The 20,697-nt window shown below is 48.1% G+C and overlaps 2 protein-coding genes across 2 annotated transcripts; both read left to right on the top strand.

The window, feature by feature from the left end:
- Positions 1 to 1,366: 1,366 nt before the first annotated feature.
- LOC136455890 (zinc finger CCCH domain-containing protein 4-like) lies at positions 1,367 to 15,572 on the top strand. The gene is made up of 14 exons (XM_066455600.1): positions 1,367 to 1,633; positions 2,228 to 2,414; positions 9,459 to 9,632; positions 9,771 to 9,918; positions 10,317 to 10,628; positions 11,620 to 11,766; positions 11,857 to 12,037; positions 12,466 to 12,743; positions 12,834 to 12,950; positions 13,141 to 13,285; positions 13,570 to 13,838; positions 13,934 to 14,125; positions 14,434 to 14,955; positions 15,042 to 15,572. Exons 1-14 carry the CDS (start codon positions 1,474 to 1,476, stop codon positions 15,252 to 15,254), a joined length of 3,045 nt encoding a protein of 1,014 aa, XP_066311697.1. The 5' UTR covers positions 1,367 to 1,473; the 3' UTR covers positions 15,255 to 15,572.
- A 2,046-nt stretch (positions 15,573 to 17,618) lies between these two features.
- On the top strand, positions 17,619 to 19,704 carry LOC136458018 (H/ACA ribonucleoprotein complex subunit 4-like). Its single transcript, XM_066458024.1, has one exon. The coding sequence runs from the start codon at positions 17,682 to 17,684 to the stop codon at positions 19,434 to 19,436; it is 1,755 nt and encodes a 584-aa protein (XP_066314121.1). The 5' UTR covers positions 17,619 to 17,681; the 3' UTR covers positions 19,437 to 19,704.
- The last annotated feature ends 993 nt before the right edge of the window (positions 19,705 to 20,697 follow it).

The raw sequence follows: 20,697 nt of genomic DNA, 5'->3' as shown, positions 1-20,697 counted from the left end.
TGCCATTGGGGTGGGCCGAATCGATCGATTGATTCTTCGGTTACATACGCAAAATTTGGTTCCTTATAAACTGGGAATTGAAATGCTCTAAAATACTAGGAGAATCGAGCATTTTGGTTTTTGGTTCTAACTGAACCGATTGAACTTTTCTGTAGGAGCTAAGTCAACAAAACAAAGCACATGCTTTAAGAAAATTTTGGCAGCACTTCTCTATGTAGGCAATAATAATTGATAAGGAACAACATCAATATTGTAACATAAATACACACCAATTCAAATATGACACATCGAATCACACACAAAACGGAAGTCTTAACCATAGTCTTCCACCAAAAAGCAATTAAGTTCATGTCCTGCTCAAGCTCAACTCAGCAATAACATAGTTCCAACATCCAAATGGCGAAATACAACAGTTCATAAATGCTTACACATTGCATAAGTGCCATTTTAAGCCTATTTACGGGATTGTGGACAAACCCGATTGCATCCACAAGAAAAATCATAAATTATACAAACTACTTGTATAACCCGTAAAAATTAAGACTATTTATGAGTTTATGGACAAGCTCATTTGCGTCCCTATTTTTTATTAAACAAACTCTCTAAATTCTCAATTGGAGATTCATACTAATAAGAATCGGCACCTATTTTTCTCCATCCTCAAATAACTTCTCTGTATTTTATCTAGCACTTTAGAACATATAGAAAATGATTTTTACTAAAATGACTCTCCAAATGATGATTTAGAGAATGAATTTTAGAAAGATTCTTGGTGTCTTAGATAGGTTCGCGGAAGACGACAATAAATATTGTTAACCTCAACATGTTTTTTGTCTAACTAAAGGCTTGTTTGGATAAGCTAGATCTAGTTAATAGTTGGCTAACAATTAGTTAAAGCCTTGGGTAAAAAAATACCTTACCTATTAGCTCTCCTATTTGGATGCACTAAGACTAATTATTAGCTATACATGCACTAACTAATTTAGCTAATTTTTAGCCATACTATCTCATGTGATCAGATAGGCGCTAAAAAGAAAACCTCAGTCAACCAACCTTCAGGTTGACGACAAGGTACAATGATAGAAAATAGAAAAAATGAGTACAGGGTACACACGTCAAACTGACAGGTGGGCCCGTCAACACAAACATCACCACGCCCTCAGTAGAAAGTGCGTGGAAACCCTTCGCCAGCTGTGCCGGAGGAAGTTCCGGGCCTCAGTGTCGAATCTACCTGGACCCGGTCTTGGTGAACCAACGACTCATACCCGTTCCCTCCCGTGCTCTCGTCTCGTGGGGCCGGTCCGCGCACCAAGTAGAGCGCATCGCTAGTTCGCCACGCCCCCCTTCAAAAGGGGCAGCAAAACACTGCCACGGAAGGCGCGAGCCATCGGAGGCAAGCCCAAAAGGGCCGGAAAGCTTGCAGCCGAAGGCGCGGCATTGCGTTGAGCCTCGGAAGGATCCTAGCCGGCGGCCATGGCGCCGGGGGTGGTGGTGGTGGAGGAGGGGAACCAGCAGCAGGAGGATGCGCCGCCGCCGCCGCGGCCGCCGCTCGCCGTGGAGGCGCTTCGCGACAAGATCGTCGAGAAGGTGAAGGCGAACCGCGTCACGCTGATCGTGGGGGACACCGGATGCGGTAACTTCAGGGGTTTCCTTTCGCCCATTACCTTCTCGATCGGTTCTACTGTGTGTGTGTGCTCTGTGCTGTGATGAAGCCTTTTTACGCTTTTGGGGTTTTGTTGAGGCCAGGAGATGGATTTTTTTTCTTACGATTTTACTTAGGTAAAAGTTTCATGGAATTTGTGTTGCTTTAGTTTTGTGCGATTTTGTTCTACTCGTAATTTTAGGTCTGATTCGGGTTATCACTGGGGTTTTGGACGCGGTTTCTGTTGGATTGGGAAGGAACTCGAAGGGTTTTAGCAGGACGAACTTCAATTCAGTTGTCGGAGGAAGGGTAAATTGCGAGGGGAGGTTCTACCTTCTACCTTTTAGTGCGGAAATGGGAAATTCACCATTTGAGATTCGCATTTCAGATTCCCCGAATATGTCTTTGCCTTATGTACTTTTAGTGCGGAAGGACACCCTATGGATTCACATTTCAGATTCCCGAATTTGTCGTTGCCTTACCGGATGCGCATTCGAGCGCGCAGTGGAGCAAGATGCAATTTTCTTGAAATTCATTGGGTTTATATATTTAATTGCCACCCTATTCAGTTCTCTTTTCTTGCAGGGAAGAGTTCTCTGGTTCCCCAGTTCCTCTTAGAGGAAAATATGGAACCTATCCTGTGCACACAGCCTAGAAGGTTTGCAGTGGTAGCCATTGCTCGAGCGATAGCTGAATCTCGCAATTGGCAGCTAGGCGAGGAGGTTGGATATCATATAGGTCACTCAAATGTGTCGGATCTCAACTCTAAAAGGTACTTAACTCTGTTATGTGTTATCTAATGCCATTGTTTTAAGAGAAATTCGACTGCTTTCAGTTATCACACAACACTTTAGTATATGCAGCTTTATTGAGTGGATTTATGCTTTTTTGTGATCGTTCTGACTCGGGAATTACTTGGAGTACTTTAGTCTGCTGATGTGGCAGGGGCAAAAATGGTGTTCCAGAGTGCATTTTGCTTCTCTAGTTAACATCATGCTTGACAAATGCTTTCTTATCAGGCTTGCATTAGCTTTGTCATAGTTTGTGCTCTGTTTGTTGGACCTGTGCACTTGGCTCCAAGACACCATGCTGTTACACTGCTACTAAAGTTCCATCAGGGAGCATACCCTGCACTTAAGCGTTTTGAATTAGTACCGGGTGCTTTGGTTGTGCATCATCCCGTAGGGATCGTCCCTCAAGTGTCTTTCATGAATGCAAACTTGATTGAAGTCTTGTGGCTATGACTACAATCATTCCATGTTACCCTCCTATCCTTGTCAAGTGTTAAAAATTGTTCCTTGCTAGAACCCTGATCCTGAGAACCTTACATTTTGGACTCACCAATTCTATGCCCAACACTCTCCGAGTCGATCCCTATCTGCATACCTCTCCTTGATTCCTTCGATTAGTCTTTTTGCAGCTTCTAATAGTATTTTCCAATACCACAAATGGAACCCTATGTTAGTCGCTGAATTCTCACTCTTGGTAGTAGGAGAATTCTTACTCTCATCGAGAGAGGATGACACTAGGAGTTGGGGCAATTTTCTTGTCTATTTCTCACACAAGCTCACACAAATGCCATACCAACCCAAGGGGTTGGGGTTACATATTTATAGGCTGCTAGCCAGCCAAGCATATGCCAAGATGCTAGTCTAAGATGCTAGTCTAAGATGCTAATATGCTGTCCTAGCTAAGATGCTGTCCTCTAGTCTAAGATGCTGTCCTCTAAGATGCTGTCCTCTAGTCTAAGATGCTGTCCTAAAAACAGAAAAACAGCCACACAAGGACCATGACCATGTGAGCATCATAGCCCCACAAAGACCAGCCACACATGAGACTTATCCATCATTCTCCCCCTAAGTCTCGTGCGTCGTCTTGTGGGAGAGTTGAACCATCCCGGTCCTGGAGCAGAGCTCAAGGAACTTGATCCTCCCAAGGGGCTTGGTGAGCAGGTCCGCAAGCTGGTCCTTGGTGTTGATGTAGCTCGCCTTGATGCTCCCTTCCTCCAAACAGCTTCGGATGAAGTGGTACCTCACCCGGATGTGCTTGCTGCGTTCGTGGAACACGGGGTTCTTTGCCAGGGCCAGAGCGGACTTGCTGTCCACCCTGAGCTCCACCGCTCTAGTGTCTCTGCCGAGGAGATCACCAAGCAGTCGAGCGAGCCAGAGCGCCTGAGTCGAAGCGGTGGAGGCCGCTATGTACTCGGCCTCGCAGCTGGACAGGGCCACCACCTGCTGCTTGACCGACTGCCAGCTAACGAGGCACTTGCCGAGGAAGAAGAGGATCCCGCTCGTGCTCTTGCTGGTGTCGATGTCGCCGGCGTGGTCGCTGTCGCTGTACCCGACGAAGTGTGCCGCCCCAGGGCACCTCGGGTAGTAGAGGCCGTGGTCGAGAGTCCCCGCAACATAGCGGATGATCCTCTTCACAGCCTGCTGGTGCTCCGTCGTCGGTCGCTGCATGAACCGACTAACGTAGCCGACGGAGAATGCCAAGTCCGGCCGTGTGTGGGCGAGGTAGCGAAGGCTCCCCACAAGACGCCGGTACTGCGTAGCGTCCACCTCCTCCGTCGTGCTGTCGCGGCTCAGCTTCAGCCTCTCCTCCATCGGAGTGAGAGCTGGGTTGCAGTCGGTGAGCCCAGCTAGCTCAACGACGCGCTTGGCGTAGGCGGTCTGTCGAAGCGTGATCCCAGAGTCATCCTGGTGTACCTCGATTCCCAGGTAGAAGGAGAGAGGCCCCAGGTCACTCATCTGGAAGGTGGCCTTCATCTCTTCCTTGAATGCCGCCACCTCCGCATCCTTGGTGCCGGTGATCACCAAGTCGTCGACGTAGACACCCACCAACAGGGCATTACCTCCATTGCCCCGTCGGTAGATGGCCGCCTCGTGCGGGCTTTGCTCGAAGCCCATCCCCTTTAGCGTGGAATCCAGCTTGGCATTCCACGCCCTCGGTGCCTGCCGCAAGCCATAGAGGGCCTTGCGCAGGCGGAGCACCTTGCCCTCCTTGCCGGGGATCGCAAATCCCGGCGGCTGGTGCACGTAGACCTCCTCCTTCAAGTCGCCGTTAAGGAACTGCCGACTTGACGTCCATGTGATGAACACGCCAGCCCTCCTGGGCAGCTAGCGCAAGGAGGAGTCGCACGGACTCCATCCGTGCCACGGGAGCAAAGGCGTCGTCGAAGTCGACCCCCTCCTGCTGCACGAAACCTCGTGCCACCAAGCGAGCCTTGTGCTTGACGATGGCACCGGCTTCATCCCTCTTCAGCTTGTACACCCACTTAAGGGTGATCGCGCGATGACCACGAGGAAGGTCAGCAAGCTCCCAGGTGCGGTTCTTCTCAACCGCATCCATCTCCAACTGCATCGCGGCGCGCCATGCCGCGTGTCTCTCGGCCTCTGCGAACGACCGAGGCTCGCCGTCGTCACACGCAAGGTGCAACTGCGCCTCCAGGTCCTCCAGGTCATGAGGCACCAGTCCCGGCACCAACTGGTCGCCGAGAAGGTTCTCCATCGTACGGTACCGCAACGGCTCGCCGTCGTGGTACGCGTCGATGCGCTCCTCGTCGTGAGAGAGCGGAGTAGCGAGCTCAACCGGGCTATGCTCGACACGAGCTGGTGTTGGAGTAGACGTGCCCGGAGAGGTGCCTGTCGGTGCTGGAGTGCGTGGCGTTGCCGGCTGTGGTGGAGCCGGCGAAGAACTCATCGCAGCCGAGGTCCTGGCTGGAGAGCGTGGAGCTGTCGGAGTAGCAGGCGCCGGGGTCGGTGGAGGCTCGGGGACTGGGGTAGACGCGCTCGCCGAAGAAGAGCTGCCTACTCCCCCAGCTCCCTCGAAGTGGACGTACTCGACAGTGAAGTCGTCGTAAGTCGGAGCCGAGCCATCGTCCACCGCCTTGTCCCACGCCCATCCTCGCCCTTCGTCGAACACAACGTCGCGCGCCGTGCGCACACGCTGTGTCTTCGGGTCGAGGATGCGGTAGGCCTTCGAGCCCTCCGCGTAGCCGATGAACACTCCCGGAGTGCTCCTGTCGTCGAGCTTGCTGATGTGGCCAAGCTCCTTGGCGAACGCGAGGCAGCCGAAGACCCGCAAGTGGGAGACCGCCGGCTTGCGCCCATGCCAAGCCTCGTACGGCGTCCTGCCGTCGAGCGCCTTGGTAGGCGAGCGGTTGAGGATGTAGACGGCCGTCACCACCGCCTCTCCCCAGAAGACAGCCGGCATCCCCCTCTGCTTGAGGAGGGCCCGAGCCATCCCCACAACCGTCTGGTTGCGCCGCTCGACGACGCCGTTCTGCTGCGGGCTGTACGGCGCGGAGTAGTGGCGCTGAATGCCCTCGTCAGCGCAGTACGACGCGAATTCAGCCGCCGTGAATTCGCCGCCGTTGTCGGTGCGCAGCACGCGCAGCTTGCGGCCGCACTCCGCCTCCGCAGAAGCCTGCGCGCGTCTGATGGCGTCCGCAGCCTCTCCCTTGCTGCCGAGGACCATCACCCACATGTAGCGGGAGAGGTCGTCGACGAGCAGCAGGAAGTAGCGTCGTCCTCCCGGTGTGGCCGGTGTCACCGGGCCACACAAGTCCCCGTGCACGAGCTCGAGCCTCTCCTTGGCTCGAAAGCTCGCCTGCTGGGGAAAGGGGAGTCGCCTCTGCTTCGTCAACACGCAGACGTCGCAGAGCTGCTCCACATGGTCGAGGCACGGCAGGCCTCGCACCATCTCCGTGGCACTGAGCCGCTTCAGGGCCTCAAAGTGAAGGTGCCCGAAACGCTCGTGCCACTGCCACGCCTCGTCGTCCCGACGAGCAGCGAGACAGAGGGGTTGTGCCACCTGCACGTTAAGGACGTAGAGTCGATTTGCGCTTCTGGATACCTTGGCAAGAAGGCGACGACGACGATCCCAAATCCTCATGACTCCGTCCTCAACCACCACGCGCGAACCGTTCTCATCCAGCTGTCCCAAGCTGATGATGGAGTTCCTCAACGCGGGGATGTAGTAGACTCCGGTGAGCAGCCTGTGCTCACCAGACACGGCGGTGAAGATGATGGAGCCGACGCCCTTGATCTCCACGCCGGAGGCATCCCCAAACTTGACGGAGCCTCGGACGCTAGAGTCAAGCTCGGTGAAGAACTCCCGTCGACCGGTCATGTGATGGGTGGCGCCGGTGTCGAGGCACCACCCGTCAGTCTTGTCGTTGCCGGAGCTGTCGCCGAGGAGGGCGTGTGCTTTTGGCTCGTCAAGGTGGAGGAGAGCCGCTGCGGCCGGTGCCGCTGGAGGTAGCTCGATGCTGGCATGTGCCATGAACAGAGCCGGCTCCTCCTCCTCCGCCTGTGCGACGTGGGCCTGGCCGCGTCGTGGCTGTCGACAGTCCTTGGCCCAATGGCCAAGCTGGCCGCAGTTGCGGCAGGCGTCGTCTCGTGCCGGCTTGTGCCTGCCGGCGGCGCCGCCCTGGGCGCCTCCGCGGGCATCACCCTCGGCACGTCCTCGCGCCCCGGCCTGGGCGTCTCTGCGCGCCTTACGTGGCTTGCCACGCTTGCGGCCGCCTGTCGCGGAAGAAGGCTCCCCCTTCCTCCGGTCACCCTGGCTGGCAAGCCACTGCTCCCGAGTGAGAAGGAGCTTCCCGCCAGTGGTGATGGGCCCTGAGAGGGACTGTGGCTCATCACTATCGACGACCTTGAGGCGACCTATCGCCTCCTCGATCGACATCGTGGAGAGATCCAGCAGCGACTCGATCGAGCGAGCCATCTGCTTGTACTTCTCGGGGACGCAGCGGAAGAGCTTTTCGACAGCTCTCTCCTCGCCGTAGGTGTCGTCGCCGAACTGCACCATCTTCTGCAACAGAGTGTTGAGACGGAGAGCAAAGTCATCAACGTCCTCACCTGGCTTGAAAGCCAGGTTCTCCCACTCCTTGCGAAGTGCCTGCAGTGTGGACTTGCGGGCGCGGTCGCTGCCGATGCGTGCCGCAGCGATGGCGTCCCAAGCCTCCTTGGCAGTCCGCTTGCTGGTAAGCGAGAACTGCATCTCGGGCGGGACTGCAGCGATGAGAGCATCCAGCGCCCGTCGATCTAGGTCGTAGTCGACGTCGCCGTACCGGACTGCCTCCCACATGTGCCGCACCTGGAGCTTTACCCTCATCACCGCAGCCCACTCGACGTAGTTGGTCTTGGTGAGGGTAGGCCACCCACCGCCGGGACCGACGTCCCTGACAACAGCCTGGAGCCCGTGGTAACCACGGTACCGATCCGGGGAGAGAGAGCCACGCTGCCTGTGAAGGCCGCGCTCTCCATCGACCCGTCGGTACCGATCCGGGGAGAGAGAGCCACGCTGCCTGTGAAGGCCGCGCTCTCCATCGACCCGTCCGCCACCGTTGCCGTGCGCGCCTCCTCCAGGAGCGCCGCCGCCGTGCGCGCCTCCTCCAGGAGCGCCACCGGCGCGTCCGCGCCTGTCTGGGCTGCCGCCGCGCTCGTGGGCGTGCGCGGCTGCCCCAGGAGCGCCACCGCCGTGCGCGCCTCCTCCAGGAGCGCCGCCAGCGCGTCCGCGCCTGTCTGGGCTGCCGCCACGCTCGTGGACGTGCGCGGCTGTCCACTGCGCCGCCCGCGCTCGCGCTGCCTCCCTCTCTAGCAGCTCGAGGTCCGCGTCGGCGGTGTCGTCAGCGGAAATGGAGCTGCCGATGCTGCCGCGCAGAGCCTCGACCTCCGCCGCCGCCGCACGCGCTGCATTCGCCGCCGCCGCTGCTTCCGCCTCCGCTCTGGCTGCTGCCAGCTCCGCCGCTGCTAGCCTCGACGCCCTTGCCGCCGCCGCAGCGGTCTCTGCCGCCGCTCGCTCGCGTTCCTCTGCCGCGGCAAGTTCGGCCTCCTGCCGACGCCGCGTGCTCGAGGCGACCGAGCGCTGAGACTGCCCTGCGGACATGACGCGCTACCGGGGGAGCTGCTGCGTGGGGAGAGGGCTGCTTCAGACGAGCTGGGAGAGGAGTGAACAGGAGCGGCCGGAGGAGCTGCTGCTGCCAACAGCTGGGGCTGTTGTGGGGCTGGGAGAGAAGATGAGCAAGAGATGCTCAGGCTACAGGATAATACGGCTCTGATACCACTTGTTAGTCGCTGAATTCTCACTCTTGGTAGTAGGAGAATTCTTACTCTCATCGAGAGAGGATGACACTAGGAGTTGGGGCAATTTTCTTGTCTATTTCTCACACAAGCTCACACAAATGCCATACCAACCCAAGGGGTTGGGGTTACATATTTATAGGCTGCTAGCCAGCCAAGCATATGCCAAGATGCTAGTCTAAGATGCTAGTCTAAGATGCTAATATGCTGTCCTAGCTAAGATGCTGTCCTCTAGTCTAAGATGCTGTCCTCTAAGATGCTGTCCTCTAGTCTAAGATGCTGTCCTAAAAACAGAAAAACAGCCACACAAGGACCATGACCATGTGAGCATCATAGCCCCACAAAGACCAGCCACACATGAGACTTATCCATCACCCTATGTTTCCAAAATACAACCGAGCTATGTCAAAGATAGGTTCTTGGTCACACATGTGTTGAAACACCGGGTGCTATTTCCACAATTTGCAATTTCAATGTCTATTATCTATGATTATTTCTGACATATATTTTGTCAATGTGGATTCCACGTACACATTCACTAGTTTTACACAACATTGACCACTGCCATTCCTAGCTTCGTTACTCTGAATCTCCAGTTATTTTCCTTATTATTCTCTTGGGTATTCAATTTGCCTAAAGCTTATGGTCCATTTTTACCTACCTTTGATTTTGTCTTAAGTCCTGTTATGCTACATAATTGACTTTCTAAACTTATTTGACATGTGAATCAGGTCAAAAATTGTGTTCAAAACAGCCGGTGTAGTATTGGAGCAAATGTGTGATAGGGGAATTGCTGCGTTGAGGTATAAGGTCATTATTCTTGATGAGGTACATGAAAGATCCGTGGAATCTGATCTTGTCCTTGCTAGTATCAAGCAGTTTTTGATGAAAAAGAGTGACTTAAGGTAAACAATAGCGTAATGTCCACTAGTGTATGGTACATCATGTTTGTCTTTTAGCAGTAATTTTTCCCATCTTATCTTGTATTATAAATAAATTATTGTCTACCTGCTGTTGGTATGTCACCGTGTCACTCTTGGCAGGTTGGTTTTGATGTCTGCCACTGCTGACATTACTAGATATAAAGAATATTTTAGAGATCTAGGAAGAGGCGAAAGGATTGAAGTGATTGCCATTCCCTGCAGTCCACGTACAAGCATTTTTCAGCGCAAAGTCTTATACCTGGAGCAGGTGAATATTTTGTTTAACTGCTTACTATATTTGTCCATCATATATTATTGAACTTACAATGAACCAATTTGCATGATGTGTCTTTGAATCTTTTATATGTCTGGTTGCACCACAGGATGTTGTTTGTTTGTGTATTTACAATTAATCATATTGCTGATCCAATGTAAAAGTAACCATTTCCACAAATTATATTGACCCACTAATTAAACATGTTCATTTATTCATGTTTGTGTAATTAATGCCAGTTTCATTACTTTGACAACTTCATTAATGTTGCCACGGCACATTGGTTTCTGTTCCATCTCCCTGTTTGTGATTTTTAAATGGTACTATATATTCATCTCCATAAGCTTTCTTCGTCATGGTTAATCATTACATATTGCAACAATGCTTTTCAGATTGCTGATATTCTCAAGATAAATTCCCAATCGCTTTCAACAAAATATTGCTCTGGTCTGGATGCTTCTGCTGATGCTGAAATAAACTATGATGTTTATGAAGTTATCCACAAGTTATTGTTGCATATACACCAAAATGAACCAGACGTTAGCAAGAGTATTTTGGTTTTCCTCCCTACATACTATGCATTGGAGCAGCAATGGATCCGTCTATTTCCTTTTAGTTCAACCTTTAAAGTACATATTCTTCACCGGAGTATTGACACTGATGAAGCACTTCAGACTATGAAGATCTCAAAGTCTTGCCGAAAGGTACATACCCCTATATTTCTATCATACCATACGTGGTCTTTTTTCTTACCAATACTTGCTTCTATTTCTGGCTATGTGGTGCCAGTAGCGAGAAATAATGATAACAGTAATACATTGGATTATTTTATGGAATTTCTATTTATGCTCCCTCCTCTTTTTATAAGGCACACACAGATATCAATATTCAAAATTAATGAACTTTGACAAAAAAAAATGCCCAAGAGTCTGTATATGGTGAGATATAAATTTAGAAATTCTATTCATATCTCCATTACTAAATATGATGTCGATTTTATGGTCATTGGCTTATATCACATAAAGAGATATTAATGGTGAAAGTGTATCGTTGGAGACAAGAGACAACACTGGCTCAAATCACACCATACATTTTGAAATGGATGAAGTGTGGTTGTATCATTATTTTCTAATTGCAATAGCATGGTTGCTGAAATCTCAAGCAGAAATACCTCTCTTTCCTGATCTCATTTATGCCTCAGTTACATGTCATGCATCAGCATGATATGTGTTTCTTATCGCTGTATGAGTTATGGGGAATTACACTTCACCAAATATAAGATCATCAACAATTTCAAGGCTTCTTTTTTAGGAAAATACAGTAGGGAACACGCACACTCTATTCATCAAGGCACCTTTTATGCCATTTGAATTGCCTATTCAATAAAGTAAGCACCCCAATTACCTTAGTTATTACAAATATTGAGAGGTATCATAGCCATTGTACCATGGACCTTAATCACGTGCATGAGTCCAAATGGATTTATATTTGAGATGTGAAGGGCTGCCTTTTAAAAAGGGGAATTAGCTCTGTGACTGGCCTACAAGGATACCCCGTAACACTTGAAGGGATGTAACGTAATTAGTTGTAACAAATAACAATACAGATGAACTTAGTTTGGGCGCGTTTTATATTTAGATAGTTGAAATGATCTGTTACCAATAAAGCACAATGGAAGTTTTTTTTTCCCTGCAGGTGATACTGGCTACAAACATTGCTGAATCATCAGTTACTATACCAGGAGTTGCATATGTTATTGATTCTTGTAGATCATTGCAAGTCTACTGGGACCCAATTAGGAAAACAGACGCAGCTGGGCTTGTTTGGATTTCCAAGTCTCAGGTAACTAAATCACAGATGTCCTATTCCTTTTCTTGTTCAAGTTTACCTTTTAGCTTGAAACTTTTGTACTGTTCTTTAATCTTTTCCTAGGCTGAGCAGCGTAAAGGCAGGACAGGTCGAACCTGTGATGGTCAAATTTATCGTTTGGTAACTGGAACATTTTATAGCAGTTTAAATGATCATGAATATCCTGCCATTTTGAGATTATCCTTAAGGGAGCAAGTGCTCATGGTTTGTTGTGCAGAGCCCAGATCGATAAATGACCCTAGCGGTAATTCTTTTTCTCTGCAGCTCAGCCACCCTTAAATCCTTAATTCATGCTTGTTTTGTGATTTATTTATGTTATACTCTCGTTCATTGTTTTTAATTTGAAGCAATCTATGATTGTCCCTGGTGAGTTTGTCGCTATCCTTCTTTTTTTTCACACCTTCAAAGTGCAAACCTTGACACTTAAATTTCATAATTCTATATTTTTTATCAAATTACACAAAAGATTTCACACAATGGAGGTACTTTTTATGAAGAATACATCGATACTATATTCATCACAAAAGATATCACACAATGGAGGTACTTTTTATGAAGAATACGTCAATAGTATATTCATGTGATTAGTTCAAAAACTTATGTATATATTTGTGGTCAATTTTTTGCTACCTAGTTAGGTTAAGATAAACCTCTTACTATGTTTTTCTGCAGCACTTCTGCAAAGAGTTCTTAATCCACCAGATCCAGATGCTATTGAAGACGCACTAGAATCACTTGTTCAAATTCATGCATTGGAGATTACAAGTTCTGGACGCTATAAGCCCACTTTTTATGGCTGTTTGCTCAATAGTTTGCCATTGTCATTTGATTCTTCTGTTCTTGCCCTTAAATTTTGTGAGCTTGGCTGTGTCCATGAAGGAATTCTAATAAGCATCATGTTGGACATCCAGCCACTTCCTATCGTGCAACCTTTTGGCTATCAAGCACTGGTATGTGGTATGCTTTAGTTGGGTTATGGACCATCCTTCATCTCCAGTTCCAAGTGTTGCGGTAGTTATTCCCTGTTATCTGTTTTACAGCGCCAGAAGTACAGAGATAATTATTTCAAGGGAAATGGCAGTGTACAAATTGGCAAAAAGGAAGCTACCACCATGGGAAATCTTTGTGCATTTCAATTTTGGGAGTGTGTTTTTAAGGTATATCCTATGTGTAATAATCCCTGTGCATACATCCACATTTGATAGTTTTGTTTTGTAACATTAATAATTTGAAGTCTTAAAGCGTGACATGCCATCATTATTAGAAAAAGGTTTTTGCTTCAGTTTTAAAATACCCTTGAACTTTTTATTGTCTGCAATTCGGGATTAAATTCACCCTGTATTTCAGGACAAGCACCGTCTGGAATATCTAAAAGATGTGGCGAAAACTCAAGAACCAGAAGAATCACATACCTTCCTTACTAAACCCGAAGAGGAGTGGTGTGCAGTTCACAATCTCGTCCCTGCAGCGTTTAAGAACATCTCTGAAATTTGTATGTCCTCTGCCTGTACTCTTGCGATTTATGAGAGTATACGTACTCCTAGTAAGTTACCTTAGAGTAGTGGCTTAGTACCATTGTTTTTGTCATGCATTTTTCCAATATATATTGGAAAACTGTACAGGAGATATTTGAAAAGTTAGCCTTCTTGGTCTGTGTAGAAGTAGCTTGGGTTCAAACAAGGCTTACTTGGTGTTAGGATCTACTCGTAGAAGTGCAAGATATTTTCATACAATTTGAGTAACACTTGTCAGCAGCTAACTCGTTCTTTTGACTAGATGATGATGTTATGATGCAACTGCACCGTTTTAGGCCAAGTTTTCTTGTCAAAATCAATCCTCCAAAGTTTCTTCAGCCTTCTGAATTCAACCACACGTGTCTCTATCATAAAATACTGGATCTAGAGGTGGATATGGATTCACTCTCGTTGGAGGCCGAGAATTCTCACAGCGATTCGCAGAAGCGATGTGCTGCAACTCCATATGTTTCGCCAACTGATTTTGGGACCAGTACCATTGTTGAATTGCTGAAGACACTTGTCAAGGAGGTGCGCTCCAGTCGATGAATTTAATGAGTATCTATGTTAAATGCAGTCCGATTAATTCTCTGTGCTACCCATAATGATTCTTATTTGGTCCACAGATGAAAACACAACATGCTGAGGTGAAGACAATTTCTTATAAGGGACAACTTGGTTCTAATGTGAAGCCAACCTTGGGAACTGAGGCGTGTGTGTGTTTTGCTAATGGATTATGCAATCTTGGGGCTGCATGCCGCTTTTCTCATTCATCCCTTGCTCCTAAACCAGTATGCAAGTTCTATCTCACATTACAGGTATGATTTTTAATATTTTATTTTATTTTATGTTATTGGTTGATCTTTCACATTTTGTTGGCTCATGTCTTCTTCATTCAAGTTTGTAGCCCAAGCTGTTAACTTAGGCTGTTTTCCTGTGCTTCTAGTAGCAAGAGTTTTTATTCATAATATTTCTGTATGGCCAAATTCAATGCAATACAATGAATAAATTACAAATGATGCTATTTCACCTTGCATAGATTTTGTATTTTCTGAAATGCATGGGTACTGAGTTACCCCTCACATCTCTCTGTTTTGGTCTCTGATGTTATGTTCTCTCGAATCAGGGTTGTCGAAGTGGTAACTCTTGTCCATACTCACATGATTTTGGCTCCTTGGTTTCTGCACCTGTCACATCTGGAGTATGCTCTCAAGAAGGCAGAGCCACCTCATTGTGCTGTACAAGGTTGCTTCCTGCTGATGGAGATGGGTATATTCTTGTCATGAATGATAAAACCCTGGAGCTCTCTAGTAAGCTTAGCCAGTTTTATGATGCCTGTAAGATTGTTGCTGGTACACCTGGTCTTCAGTTTGCTCAGTCTCATTCGGTTCCAAAGGGCCTCAAGATACTCGAAAATTTGGCTGATCCATCTAGTCTAATCATTGGGCTTGAGCATAAATTACCAGTTCCTTGGACACAACTTAAGCGAGTTTTTTGGTTCGCTGACTTTGATAATGATGAGTCAGCCACTGAGCAGGCTCTCTTGCATAAGTTCTTCACGAATATTGCCATCAAGATTTTGTCAGAAAGGCTGTCTGACCTGCAGGTCATCCTGATCATGAAAAACACAAGATATGTTCAGTTACAGGTAAGCCATACCTCAAGGCTCATTTGAAATTGATCCAACACTTTGCGCTCAACTGTGAAATATTACTTCTGCGGCTGATTTTTCAGGTGGAAAGATTGGCGAGAGAATGCTTCTTTTTCCTCAGCGAATCGTTTATGTTTGATGAAGCAACTCTAGGATGGTTCTCAGATATCTCCAGGCAACCAAGAGGGATGCAGGTGGCAGCACCAGTCACCTACGTCTTCAACATGCATCCTCCCTCCGCTACTCAGTTTGGGGATTATCCAGCAGAACTTCGGGCGGCTTTACGCAGGGATTAGTTAGGCCAGGTTATCCACGTGTGAATAGCTACTGTAGTGTCGTCTGAATTTCTTAGTAGTGAACCTTGTTCGTGGTATTGCCACTGAAGCCCTTTCTGTTTGGTACCGTCACACGTTTTAAGTTAGACACTGAGGAATGTTGCATAACTCCATTCAGGTGTTAACTGTCGTCTTTTGGACTGGTTATTGGGCTACTGCTTGCAAATATATTTGTGGGCGTAAAGTGCTTGACCTGGTAGGTTAACAACGCTTGAGTGCTTTTGTTGACGGTGAAATTGTACCTTCACGATCTCATCTATAGTGTGCAGGCCAAAACATTATGATCTAGGCTCAAACGAAATTGACCATTTCAGCAAATTTTGGCACCTATATCAATCTGTGGCCTCCGGAGGAAATTTGTGAAATGCATTAATGTCTTATTTGGATGTAGTTGGATTTACATCAATCCACGTGTGTTGGGTCGGATTGAAGTAGAACTTTAACTAAATTCCACCTCATTCTATCCCAACACATGTGGATTAAGGTGAATCCATTCATCCAAACAAGGCCTAAATAGGGAATCATGGAGCTAAAAACAATGAAGAAGCATCTAGTTGAGCATCTCTACCGGCTCACCTAGGTTATATAAAGAAGACCGAAGGAGAGCTCCATATAAGAGAAAAAAAATAAAGAGCTCATGTTGTGCTCTGTGTATACAGTGGTAGATCCAGGCGTCTTTTGAAAGAGTGATTTTCGTGAAATATATTTCCCTGTAGCAGCCAGCGCTCTTTCCATGTAAAGTTTTTTTTTTTTGACAAACCAATCGGCAAGCTTAATTGATTGAGAGTAGTTACATTATTTGTTGGGCCAGTCTCAGTGAAGAGTTTCATTTCGTTATTTCTAAGACTGTCATGTCAAGTAGAATGAAATGAAACTTGGATGAAACACCAACTTTTAATGGAAAGTTTCATTCTATAGTTTCATAGACATTTAATTCCTCATAAAGAGTTAGTAACTGTGCCAAGAGAGTTTCATCCCCATGAAACTTAATTCTTCTCTCTCTTCGTTAAAACATTGTCATATCATCGAAAATGCATATGTGGCAGGCTATTAAATGCAAATGAAATTCTAGTGAAACTCCCTATGAGACTAGCTTTAATAAATCAAGAATAAAGCTAGAGGCATCATCATCCCAAATACAATTTTCCTTTCTATGCATAGCTCATCTAGCCAGCTCATGTGTCGCCTGCTTTCCTGCTGAAATGCTCAATGGAATCTCCTGAATCCCGCACCAAACCATATTACATTCGTCATACATCACAGTAGCTGAATTAGTAGTGAAACCTCCGTTGCCCATGATTTCAACAACCTCCATACAATCGGATTGAACGATCAACCGGTCGCAACCAATATGTAGTGCTAACATCAACCCTTCCTTCAAGGCGTAGGCTTCCGCCATAGCTGCATCCACCAGGTGAGGGACAAAAGTATTCTGATCTCGTACTTCTGCACCCCCTATCTTCATCAAATGAAGCATCAACATTCAACATCTGAAATCCTTTCGGAAGTTTCCGCCAACCTTGGACGTAGCTCGGTTCTTTTTTTTTTTTTGCCGCTAACTTATAATTCTTAGTAAGAGTAGCAATAGACAGGCCTGATCTTAAAGGTCGTTGTAAGTTCTCTCCATGCACAAGTTGTCGTCTCTCCCACCCACAGGAACCGGCCTCCAATCAGAATTAGTTCAGCTAAGCCTACCCCCAGGCCTTGAACTTGTTCTCTTCGAGTTACCTCTTCTAGTACAATAAATAGATCCCGATCGATCAGTTTCCAGGAGTTACATGATCCTCTCCTAGACTCCGAGCGATCTCCACACTGCTTTTGCTCGATCACATGAGAATTTCATATGCTTAAATATGCTTAATCGACCTGTTCGCTGGTTGGTTTCTGGACTGATAAGTCCGGCTGATGCTGATTTATTGTGAGAGAAAAACATTGTTGGCTGACTAATAAGCTCTGGCTGAAACAAACAAGTGAACAAATGTCTTCCGCCCCATTCTGACACAGTGGGCAGCCACAATTATTAATAATGTGTCTGTTAGCCAAAACCGCTCGGCATGACATCAGTCGAGCCCTTCATCCGAAGATCTTTGATCTTCCTCGGCACTATGCGAAATCTTGTAGCATTTATTTTATACCAACAATTATAAAGATCAATGATCCCATCTCCAGTGGTCGCATTATGCGAAATCGTGTCCCACTTATATTATCGAAACCGGCCTGGTCCCGCAAAAGCCCATAGCCCAACCCACGATCGGCCCATTCTCCCGCCACTAAACCCTAAACCCTTCCGTTAAAACCCCCTTTCTCCGTTGCCACCACGCCGCCGCTCCCACCTTTACCCACCGCCGCGAAAACCCTAGAACCTACCCACCCCCACGGCCCGCCGCAATGTCGTCCGCGACGCCGGCCGTCGCGTCCCCTGCCTCTGAGCAAGCCAAATCGAGGAAGAAGAAGAAGCACAAATCGAAGGACGACCCCGCCGTCGCCGCCGCCGACCCGCCGTCGCTCGTTGAGGCCGAGGAGAAGACTGATGGCTACCTCATCAAGCCGCAGTCCCTTGTGCCGTCCCTCGACACCTCCACCTGGCCGCTCCTCCTCAAGAACTACGACCGCCTAAACGTCCGCACCGGCCACTACACCCCGCTCCCCTCCGGCCACTCGCCGCTCAAGCGCCCCCTCGCCGAGTATCTCCGTTACGGCGTCATCAACCTCGACAAGCCGTCGAACCCGTCCTCCCACGAGGTGGTCGCCTGGATCAAGCGCATCCTCCGCGCCGAGAAGACCGGTCACAGCGGCACGCTCGACCCCAAGGTCACCGGCAACCTCATCGTCTGCATCGACCGCGCTACGCGCCTCGTCAAGTCGCAGCAGGGCGCCGGCAAGGAGTACGTATGCGTCGCCCGCTTCCACGCCGCCGTGCCGGACACCGCGCGGGTGGCCCGCGCGCTAGAGGCCCTCACCGGCGCGGTGTTCCAGCGCCCGCCGCTTATCTCTGCTGTCAAGCGCCAGCTCAGGGTGCGGACAATCTACGAGAGCAAGCTCCTGGAGCACGATCCCGAGCGCCACCTCGCCGTGTTCTGGATCTCCTGCGAGGCAGGTACCTATGTCCGGACTCTCTGTGTGCACCTTGGGCTGCTCCTTGGTGTTGGTGCGCATATGCAGGAGTTGCGCCGTGTCAGGTCGGGGATCCTCGGGGAGCAGGACAACATGGTGACCATGCACGATGTGATGGACGCGATGTGGTCGCTGGACAACTACAAGGATGAGTCATACTTGAGGCGTGTCGTGATGCCACTAGAGGTACTGCTTACTAGCTACAAGAGGCTTGTTGTGAAGGATTCTGCTGTAAATGCTATCTGCTATGGTGCTAAGCTTATGATTCCCGGGTTGCTCCGATTTGAGAATGATATTGAGACCGGGGAGGAGGTGGTTCTCATGACGACCAAGGGTGAGGCTATCGCGATTGGTATTGCTGAGATGACTACTGCTGTGATGGCGACCTGTGACCATGGCGCAGTTGCAAAGATCAAGAGGGTAGTGATGGACAGAGATACGTACCCAAGGAAGTGGGGGCTTGGCCCGGTGGCACTCAAGAAGAAAAAAATGATTACTGAAGGTCTCCTTGACAAGCATGGGAAGCCAAACGAGAAGACACCAGCTGAGTGGCTTCGGAATGCGGTGCTTCCCACTGGTGGTGATGTTTCAGTTGCCAGCATTGCAGCTGCTCCTGAGCCAGAGAAGGCAAAGGTGGAACAAGACACAGCTGTGACTGAAGAGGTTAAGGAGAAGAAAAAAAAGAGGCAGAAGGATGATGAGGATACTGATGTTTCTGTTCCCGCGAAGAAGATCAAAGTTGAGGAAGCCACTGAAGCAGTGGAAGGGGAGAAGAGTGAGAAGAAGAAGAAAAAAAAGAAAGACAAGGGTGAATCAGGATCAGCTGAGGCTGTGGAGGTCAAGGAGGAGGTTGATGCAGCTGATGAGAAGGGTAGTGAGAAGAAAAAGAAGAAGAAGAAAAGCAAGGAAGGAAGTGATGCTGCAGCTCCGGAGAGTGCTCAGAATGGAGATGGCACAGATGCTGAGAAGAGTGAGAAGAAAAAGCAGAAGAAAAAGAAGAAGAACCAGGATACAGAGGAGGCACAATAGGTGTAGTTTATGTTGGCTGGCTACCTTTGTTTAGAGTTGCTGGGGAAGATTGAAATGCCTTTCTTGCTTGCCTTGTTGCTCTTGCAACTGCTATGCCTAATGTACCATCCTTAGGTTATTACTATTCTATTGCTTTGAACTGCTATGCCAAGTGGTGGTATTTTCATTTGAACTCTTGAACAACGACGACTGTATTGTTGTTTCGCTTACCAGATAATGCAATGAGTTTTGCTCTCATCTTGATTTTCAGGACGGCCACTCAGTTGATATTTTTTAGCTTTCCCAGTCTGATCAGCCTTCTGTGATGATGTTCTTGAGCGAAAGTAGAAAATCTTGGTTATTATTGGATCTCAACATTTACACCACACTGGGAGTAGCTTATGATGTGGTTACACTTAGTTTTCTGAGAACCTGTGTTACTTCCTCCTAAATTGTTATTCATGCTTTGGTTCAGTGATTTGGAGAAAATATAAATTGTGCTCTGCCTAATGTTTTCTTGGCTCTCAAGAGATGTATTTCTGTTTTGGTCCATGGTGCTAAGGGATGCTTAGGGCGTATTTACTCTAGATCATTGCTTTTACCATTTTCTCCCGAATTCTTTAGGTTTGTATTATTATTTCTTCAATAGTGTTCGTTGTTCTATTTTATGTCATTGTAGGTTGCCCCGCTGTACGTCGCTTGAATTCCAGTTGTTTCACTATCTCCGACAACGGCACCCAAAATACAAACCCATTTCATGTTTGGGTAGTGCTATAGGCAAAGAGTTTAATACTATTTTTTTTTTGTTTCTCTAACAACAATATCCAAAAGAGAACCCTTTTTATAAATGGGTCTCCAGGAGAGAGGATACTCTAGATTTAGTCTGTGTCTCTCCTGGTACCCAAAATGGGCCTCCTGTATAGGTACTCTGTTGGAGACTGATATACTACTGTCGGAGACCTATTTTGGGTGCAGGTGGTCACCTGCTGGAGACCGTCCAACATTCTCGCTGTTCCTCGCATCATGGTTCATTCAGAAGTATTGGTAACTCTGCATTTGGGGTATGGTTAAGATGTGGTAGGGACAACATTTTGTGCACACGTTGCTTGTTCAGTCTTTCTTATCAGGTGTGCATGAGGTTAGTCATAGGTATAGGCATAGCTTCTTTACTGGTTATCAGACTTTGGCACTTGGCTCCAACCTCCAGGGTGCTACACTGCTACGGAGTACTTCAGATTCTTCAGTGAACATACATTAAAGGGCGTACCCAGTGCAGAGAGCT

The sequence above is a fragment of the Miscanthus floridulus genome, chromosome 6 (genome assembly GCF_019320115.1).
Source record: "Miscanthus floridulus cultivar M001 chromosome 6, ASM1932011v1, whole genome shotgun sequence".
In the NCBI taxonomy this organism is placed as follows: Eukaryota; Viridiplantae; Streptophyta; class Magnoliopsida; order Poales; family Poaceae; genus Miscanthus; species Miscanthus floridulus.
This window is presented reverse-complemented; position numbering and strand designations above follow the sequence as displayed.

Coding starts and splice junctions, on each gene's coding strand:
- LOC136455890 (XM_066455600.1), top strand. CDS start 1,474: ATGGCGCCGGGGGTGGTGGTGGTGGAGGAGGGGAACCAGCAGCAGGAG. Junction 11,767..11,856: donor TTTGGATTTCCAAGTCTCAG/GTAACTAAATCA, acceptor ATCTTTTCCTAG/GCTGAGCAGCGTAAAGGCAG. Junction 13,286..13,569: donor TAAGAACATCTCTGAAATTT/GTATGTCCTCTG, acceptor TCTTTTGACTAG/ATGATGATGTTATGATGCAA.
- LOC136458018 (XM_066458024.1), top strand. CDS start 17,682: ATGTCGTCCGCGACGCCGGCCGTCGCGTCCCCTGCCTCTGAGCAAGCC.